The sequence below is a fragment of the Sinocyclocheilus grahami genome, unplaced genomic scaffold (assembly GCF_001515645.1).
Source record: "Sinocyclocheilus grahami isolate Dianchi unplaced genomic scaffold, SAMN03320097.WGS_v1.1 scaffold137.1, whole genome shotgun sequence".
NCBI classification, from domain to species: domain Eukaryota; kingdom Metazoa; phylum Chordata; class Actinopteri; order Cypriniformes; family Cyprinidae; genus Sinocyclocheilus; species Sinocyclocheilus grahami.
In genome coordinates, this window is record NW_015505316.1 from 800,260 (window position 1) to 809,383 (window position 9,124).

General features: G+C 39.3%; 1 protein-coding gene across 1 annotated transcript in view; it reads right to left on the reverse strand.

Annotated features, from left to right (window-relative positions):
* The window catches only part of LOC107591093 (protein polyglycylase TTLL10-like), a 23,032-nt gene extending 15,254 nt beyond the window's left edge, over positions 1-7,778 (reverse strand). The window contains exon 1 of the mRNA XM_016280105.1: positions 7,499-7,778. Within this exon, the coding sequence (XP_016135591.1) occupies positions 7,499-7,507 (9 nt within the window). The 5' untranslated portion in view covers positions 7,508-7,778. The remainder of the gene's footprint in view (positions 1-7,498) is intronic.
* Between the last annotated feature and the right edge of the window lie 1,346 nt (positions 7,779-9,124).

Consider the following 9,124-nt stretch of genomic DNA (forward strand, 5'->3'; position numbering starts at 1 on the left):
TATATATATATATATATATATATACACACACACACTTAATATTTTAGGTGAAAGAACTTAATATTTATCTAAATATTTTTAATATAAGTGAAAGAACTTAATATTTTATTCATCACAGATGCATTAAATTGACCAAAATGACAGTAATATATGAAATATATTAAACTGCAAAAATATTAAACTGCACAACTGTTTTCAACCTACAGTCAAACCAAAATTTATTCAGACACCTTCAACATTTCTCACATTATCAGTTTATTCGCTATAGTTTAGAAAATAATAATAAAATATGACGAACTCAGAGTTCAACTGTGTTAGAACAAATTCATCTTGATAATGTCAGATAACTTTGATAGAAAGTATGTAATGGATTACAATCAACCAAAAATTATTCAGACAGCTGTTAGTATGACAATATTTACACAACTGTCAATACTTTGTTGGGCCACCCTTAGCAATGCTTAAAACGGTGTTCAGTCTGTGGTGTAAAAAGGTCATACTAGCAATTAAAGAAAAAACTTAAGCAAAACATGGTCAGTTCAAAGTGTCTGAATAATATTTGGTCCCAAATTTTTATCAATTTTACTGGTAGTCCACTGTATGAAGAATTTTTGGGTACAATATGCCACCGTTTACTTGATTTTGCTATCCTCACTTAAATTAACTATAGTGTCCTGCACCCACTAGTAAAGAAAATATATCTGGTTTTATATCTGAATTATATCTGAATAATTTTTGGTTTGACTGTAGATAATAAGAAATGTCTCTTAAGCATCAACTCAGCATATTAGTATAATTTCTGAAGGATCATGTGAATAAATTAAATTTTAAGATATATAAATACAAAACAGTTTTAAATGTAACAATTTTTTATCAAATAAATGCAGTCTTTGTGAGCATAAGAGACTTCTTTCCTAAACATTAGAAATGTACATTCAGAAAATGAACAAAAGATCCTTTGCAATCCTAAACATGGTTATTTTTAGTTTCTGTACTACTACTCCAAGTTTCCAACCAATGACAAAAGAGATTTAAAGGTCCTTCTATGTCATAGTTTAAAGTTGGGTGCCAAATGCTGCATTATAGCAGCAGACAAAACCCTCTGTGACAGACTAATATATCAGAGATAAGAGACGTCAAATAAAGGGCCATTGTTTTGGTTTTGTATCAGAACTTTATTGAGCCATTGTGTCATTTTACATTTCAACTTCAAATTAATCATTCATATGACCATTCACAGCAGTTTGCGTTTGAGTACATAAAGGTAAAAAGCTCTTTTACGTATCATTGTCCTGCTGTCCTTGCACCTCACTATGACAGGGGCCTCATTGGCAGTGTGCTTTCCACAGCAACACAATGAGGTCCTGGCAGAACAGGGCAAATTGAGGTAGTTAAAAAGGAGCTCTGTTCACATGTAACTGGATCTTGCTTTGCTCTGAGGCCAGGCATTCCGGTCGACCCACTGAGGAGTCACATGAACACAATGACCAGGCCAGCAGCAGAGCCAGACCCAGATTTACTGACAGCCATTAACATACACCTTACCTGACCGCTGAAAACATGCCTGACTGACCTGATACAATCGAAAAGAAATGTCTCAGACACACTCAATTAAAGTCTGAAGCGTTTGCATTATTTCTGCACCTTTCAACGTGCTACAATTGATGTTATATTCACTTTCGTTGCTCCAATCCGCATATTTGAGAATCAGCAGTTAGTTGGAAAGAAACTAGTCAACATACTGTGAACGCTGTGGGCTTTTTTCCATGTAGAATTTAGTTACCATGGTAACACTGGAGGATCGTAGTGTTGGGTAATCAGCATGTGACAAAAATCCTTTTATCATGCCCATTTCTGATCTAGCTTTTTACTTATGCCCCGAATAGACTCTGTGTATTAATATGCATATTGTAGTAACCTCATTTTACAGTACATATCAGAAGAATTATGATGTAATTCCTTGAAACAAAATACAATGAGCAAAAACATAAAATATATGTACAACTGGATGTCCCAGATGTATTTCTTGCCAAGGCCAAATTACTTTTCTTGTGGGTTTATTGCAGAAACTTTGACTCATAACACACGGAAGAGAATTGCAAAATATCAATCTTCCAGTGCAGGATTCACAGTTTCTCTATACATATAAAAATACGGCCCATTAACAACATATGTGAACACTGTTGGGAGTTATAGCCAACGTTTGCATCCTAACGACACGTTTCTTGATAAAAGTTAGCATGACAGGAGCTTGATTTGCATATGTTGATAGGAAAATTACATTTTCGACATCCTTCTATCAAGCACACTGAAGTTTTTTTTTTTTAATTCAGTGGGTTGAGAGGACATTAGCATGTAATGGACGGCATTACCAGACAGTATTAGACACAAAGTATCAGATCTAACCATGTCTGGTAAGACGCCCATCAACAGGCCTGGCTCTGTGACCTCACACCTGATAAAGAGGAAATGATGTTAACTCACAAAATAAAAATCATCTGAAAAATTAGATAAAGTGCTCAGTTTGGTTTATGCCATAAAACAATTTTGTTCAGAACAAACATTTGCTGAGGTTTGAGTTCACAGCCAAAAAAATTAACCTGCTAAGATTTCAAAAGGGACCTAGATTACGTGGCTATGTAAATACGGGCAAAATAGGGGGATGGTGGTGAGTGACAAATGAGTCCATTTCATACATAAGCAAAGAATTAAAAAAAAAGTACCCCATATAAGCAAATATGGGTGTGGTTCAGTATTTGCGAGTCGATTCACCAACCTTACACAAACATTCAGTGCTTTAATGACTTTACGACCATTGCTTCTGCCCACACATCATGCTTTAAGGTATAACATAAAGAAAAAACAGGATTTCTCTTCCCTAAATACATTTACAAGTGGCAAAGGACATTATTGTTCAGATTCACATGTTAAATCATACTACTAAGGTAAAGCTCCTAAAAAAATGGCGTTAAAGACCTGCTATCATAAAGATACTCTACCGCTGAATCACATGTTTAACATGGACATCTGCCAAGATGGTTTTCTGTGGGAAAATATATAGTCAGGGATAAAAGACGGCGAGGAAAAAATGGGAAGAGGAGGAGTTGAGGATGTCATTATGTCTATTTTTATCAGGAGGGTTATGCTGAGCTCATGTGTCAGTTGCAGGATGTGCCACGCAGGTAAAACAAGCTGGACCAATCACGGCTCACCTGCTATCACAAAAGCCACAATGAACATAAGAGGGGGAGGGGACGAGGAAATTTTCAGCAGGTCTGGTTTAACAGTCAACCGACTGGTATTCTTTAACTAAGGCTGGGTGGGGTTCAGACGTCTGAAACACAAAATGGGACAAGGACATGAAAGAAACAAAGCCCCTCGAGTCTCTTCTTAGATCATTTCTAAAGGCTTTCATCTAAAGCAGCACTTCACAATTATGAACTTTCTAACTGCTACCACATTGTTTTCTAAATGGTTTCCCATCAATAAAAACATACAGTATAAAAGGTATATCCTAAGCCAGTTCTAGACTACACCAGGAAGTGCAGAGAGGCCGTTATGGTTTCTGTGGAAACATGGCTTATGCATTCAGTATTTACCCAATTGTCAAATAAACACATGCTCTGATGTGGCTTTCTCATCCTAACGCTGTCAAACGAAGGAGTGATAAGAATTGCTACCATGACAACAGCATGGTAGTCTTTCTCATATCATATCACATACGAGGACATGTACAGTAAGTTGCAAGTAGACTAGCATTATTATATATATATATATATATATATATATATATATATATATATATACTTGAGTGACTGGAGTGAACTAACATGAGGACTTACCCTTGAAGCAATGAGGTCACCCAACAAACATCGTTACCAGACAGTGTTAGAAAACAGATACACAGTCCAGCACTGTCCAGTAAGATGACTGCAAAGCGCCAGCGGAGAGGGTTAATATTGCCAGGACATTGACACAGAAAGATCTGGATCTGACGTTCGCGGACAGCCATCATCATCATTACCAGGCAGTATTAGAGAAAATAATGAAATCCAATGCTGCCTCGTAAGATGGAGAAGACTACCCAAATCAATATTAATAAGCAGGGAAAATCACTCAGTCTGGTGAAATATATCAAATGCCACAACAAAACACATTGCTGGAACTTAGTACTAATAGAATTAGAAGCTACTAATTCCTTTGTTTAAAGTTGGATTGGTAATGGCATAATTTGGGGAGTCAACCACAGAAACTACACTTAGAATCAACAGGGCTCTGACTCAGTCCATCAACTGTCCCAGACAAAGGGTATGCCAGCAAAATAACCTGCTCAAAAACAGGTAGAGCTAGTAATGCACATGGCTTTGTTCATTTGAAAACTGCAGCTGAGGCGCAGAGTGGGCCACTGAGACAGTTAATAATTGCCCAAACCTGTTCTGACTGGTCTGATTTGACATCATGGCCAGGTTGGGAGGGCTGCTCTCTTTAACAATATAATGTTGAGACAACAAAATATGCATTTCTGCTAAACGGCGCCCCCCAAACCCAACCCCTTGGCACTGAAAGCAACAAAGGCCTTGCTGGGTGGCGTCGAAAGATTCGCTCATCCTCACAAACCAAAAACCCCAGTTGTCTTATTAAGCGTGAGAGAAACGGTATTACTTCGAGTGTGGGAAGGGTTGACGGATGCTAATAATAGGTGACGCACTGTGTGGTGACAACAGCGTGCAGGAATGTTATTCCAGACTGACCTGCGACTGAATTCGGCATTGAGAAAGTCCTTCCTGTTTACTGAGTAACGTCTGTAGTGCACAAAGTGAGAAAATCCATCTTTGGCATACTGATAGTCGAATGGTTTTTCACAAATTTGAACATAATGGCTAAATATTGGAGAGAACTGGTAAAATTACTGAATGACCTAATTTTAATGATAAAATAAAAGCAGATTAGGCCTTAAAAGTACTTTTTGTATGAACGTGTAGTAGTAGTTGTTACGATTATACTTTTCAAATGCCTAAAATGGTAAAAACAAACTCAAAATCATGCAAATTATTTAAAACTATTCCCACAAAGCAAAAAAGTGACAAAGAACTCAATTTATAGATCTCGTGAGAAAATGAGAAATGAGGAGAGTGTTAGAGGGAGCAGAAGAAGAGAGAATGGGAGGGAAAGAGAGAAAGAGAGTGCAAACCTAAGGGTAGAGAGAGAGAGAGCGCGCGCCTGTAACCTTACCGTCATGAAAGGGACCCTGGTAAAGTAACAAAAAAAAGCAAGTAAGGGGGAAAAGAAAGACAAAATAAATCTCAAATTTCCAGCAAGTGCTTGAAAAGGCTTCAGCTTCCCCTTGCTCAGTCAGGACCCATGAAATGAAAAGCCCAAGCAGACCTGCTCTCCCAGACTGCAGCCTCTATTTGGTTAATCATCAGCATTATAAACCAGTGCAGCAGGCCTTCTGAGAAAGAAAGAAAAAGAGGAAGAGAAGAAGAGCGAGAGAGAGAGAGAGAGAGAGAGAGAGAGAGAGAGAGAGAGAGAGAGGGAAAAAAGAATAAGTCAGAAGCAGAAAACGTTTTAAGCACATACTTGATGGTTCTCGTCTATCGTCAATGTCCGTCTGTGAGAATAGGTCTCCCCTGTTCTGTTTTTCTCTCTCTTTCCCTCACATTTCAGCTGCCGTCAGGTGCAGGTTTAACCTTTCCTGGCTGTCTGCACGGGTCTCTGAGTTGAGAGTGAGGTGTGATCAGGTAACTCTGCCCTCCTGGTTGGAATGTGACTCCATTCTGAAATGGACAACCTGAGGGGTAAACTAGGCTTGGCCTTAATCAATAGTTTGTGAAGAACAAAGACGAGGAAACCTTAAACCTTACTTAAAGGCGGGCCTCACTCTGACGACTCTAATTGCGCTCCAGATTTAAATGGATGTGTTGTTTCCTACAATGTAGAAATAAGTAGTCGATATATTCCCTGGTTTCGGAGTTTAAATTCGCCCTAAGATCATGCAAAACTAGTATATTTCCTTGCTCAAAATAATTCTTCCTGATAGGAAGAGGAAGTGAATAGGAGTTATTTGCATATGCAGCATCTGTGGTATTTTTTCCAGAATTTCCAGAGAATCCTTGTTAATCTTTCAGAATAATTATGCAAAATGTCTTTTAAATAATTAAAAAAAAAAAAAAAAAAAAAAATGTACAGCTGCTTTTGGACGGTGTTCCATGAACATGCTTAATGTGCACTGAGGCAGATTGCTGCTCTTAAGTACACAAGTTCAATGTGCCGCACTTCCGTGACCTCTCACCCGCGCATGGTAATTAATACGCCATTTTCTTCCCTCACACGGAGGAACAAACACTATGGCACGAACCCCTGCCTGCTTCCAGCACTAACGGCTCTGTGATAAAGGCTTCATCGGCCTCCAAACGTGGAGATCTGTTACCTTTCCACATTGTCCTGGGGAGAGCTTAACTCTCATAATGCTTCGGCTGGGTTATAGAACTGTGACAAACGACTCATTCAGATGAGGGAATGAAACACTCGTTTTCCTCCACCCACCAATCAAAACCCTCCACCTCACTGTGCATCCATTGTGCTGCCTAGCCGACATTTTCTTTCCACGGCAGGCAAGCTGTTTTAAAACGCATTGATCAGCAATAAAGAAATGAAAGGATGACATAAGCCTGCCTTCAGATGCGATATCAAGACTGCCATGTCAAGAGAAGAGTTATTATTAATCTAGAGCAGCGATCGTGCCTATCAAAAAAGAAGGATAAAAGAGCAGACGACAGCTCAGTGCGTATAAGCTAATAGAAACTTGTTTGCGTTTCGCATCAGAAGCCGACAAAACAGCAATCATCGTCTTGCTTCCTCTGAAATCATGCCAAAAAACATGCAAAGACAAGTCTTACTACAAGCATGCATGAGAGCAAATGCTATTAATCTTCACATGCTTATAGAATGAAGAAAATACAAACTAAATGCTGCTATTTTTCCACTATAAAAAGCTTTTAAAATATGAAAATATTTTTAATGATTAGAAATAATTCACAACACCCTTCTTTATTAACAAAGGCCTTTTCGTCAGTCAGTAGACATCAGCGAGAGTCCTTCTAAAGATGTATTTTCAGCAAAAGTAGAGAGGGCTCCTAAGCCCCCTTTGACAAGTCTGGCGGTTTGCCTCTACCTGCCCAAACTGGTCTATCCAGTCAAGGAATGACGGTTTGTGTCTATTGTATTCCCTTCTTCTTTCTGTTTAAATGGATTGGAACCTGATACAGATTATCAGAGCCCCAACCAACTTTAAAAAACATCCCCTTCCTGTTATGTGTCACTTATGAGTTCTTTACTTTGTACTGTACAAACTGTAAATACCACTATGTGGCTACCATGACATGGTCTGTTAGCAAACAGGAACAAAACTAAGGGTGGGGACAACGAGCGCAAACTTAAACTCGAGCAAACCACGCAATACAAAAAGACATGAATAATTTGAGTTGAAAAAAGTTACCCGTTTCATCCTCGAACCGATCCACTAGATACCAGACACACCACACTGCGCCAGTTTCGCCGCTTCACAAGCACGTCCTTCTCTTCTCTCTTTGGCTGAACGACGCCCTTTAGATTTTTGCAACCCAAAAGCCAGGAAGGAGACCATCTTTAGATGGGAAATCGGATTCCCAACACGATGCTGGGCGTAGAAACGAACGAGTCGCAACTCAGGTGAGTCTTTGTTTCCACGAAGACGCTCTTCGCCGGGAGCTCGAGGTGATGCTACCTGTTTAACCTCTTTGAGAAGAGAGACAGAATTTGTAAAGAGCTTGCTTTACATGTAACAGGCCCCCTCCACCCCCACAGGTGTAATTTTCATGCCGCAGCCAATCTCCTTAGCCTCTAGCGCTTGCAGGTGTGTCCCAAACTCTGTGATAGGTCAATCCCGCCCCGGAGAGCCCTCTCCTACCACCTGCCCCTGCCCAGCCTGCTTTTTGTTTATGATGTCATCTCCAGCTTTGCGTGATTGTACCTTCTATTCCTATTTCAACAGAAATACTCCATTCACGTCTATTCTAAAACAGACTCACCTGATTCAGAAAACCAGAGAGAAATTACATATAAGAAAACACGGCCTGTACAATCGCAGAAGTAAAACTAAGGAGCAACTGCCCTTTGCCCTTTTCGGATTCCCACACCCATCTGAACTGTAACCTCCATCATATAAAACACACCAACAATGAGTTAGACATTATGAGCCGAGGGGACACAGGTAAACTCAGGTTTGTGGCTGTGTGTCATCAGGCCTTGAGCCATCTGCTCTAATCCACAGTCTACTGCAGGCTGGTGGGCCCGACTACACGCTGGGGCCCAACACAATAGCTGGATTAGTTTAAACAATGCAGACTGACTTGATACTAATCCTATGTCTGACAAATGTCAACAAAAGTCAGGAAAATATATCGTAATGGGCAAATATGGTCCCATTCTTGTGAGAATTCATAGCATTTAGCATTTTCTCTAAGAAAAATGTGATTTTTGGGAAGTTTGTGGGAAATTTTCAGCTGTGCAAACTAGTGTTTTTTTGGGGGGGTTAAAAAATAATTTATTTACCTAATATACATAAATAATATACCTAATATACTTATTTATATAAAAAAAACTAAAAACACTAGATATTATATTACCATGACCTGTACGGTCAGTTGCATGACTATGAGCAGACTTGTCTTTCAGGTAATCATATAATGGATAATGAGAGCATTACCGCCATAGGAACTGTCAGGGGCACAAACGAACACATCTTAATGATGTTGTTAAGGGGGTTTGATGGGCAGGTGACTCCTCAGTCATTACTGATTGTCTGTGAGCATCATGTCAGAACAAAAGACTGAGGTTTTTCCCATGATAACCCGATACTTCAAGGTGTGGACCATGTTGACCTGCCTTACCTTTGCCATCGAGGACACATTAATCTCTTCACAGCAATCAGAACTAAAAACATAAAACTTTTACTTGTGAGAAACACAGTGCGGTTAATTTGATGACATATTTAAGATTCTGCACTATTGCACGGCTGAAAGATGCTCTTTCGATCATTCTCAAACCATGCCAGAGAACATGATCATTAGGATCTGCACAAACT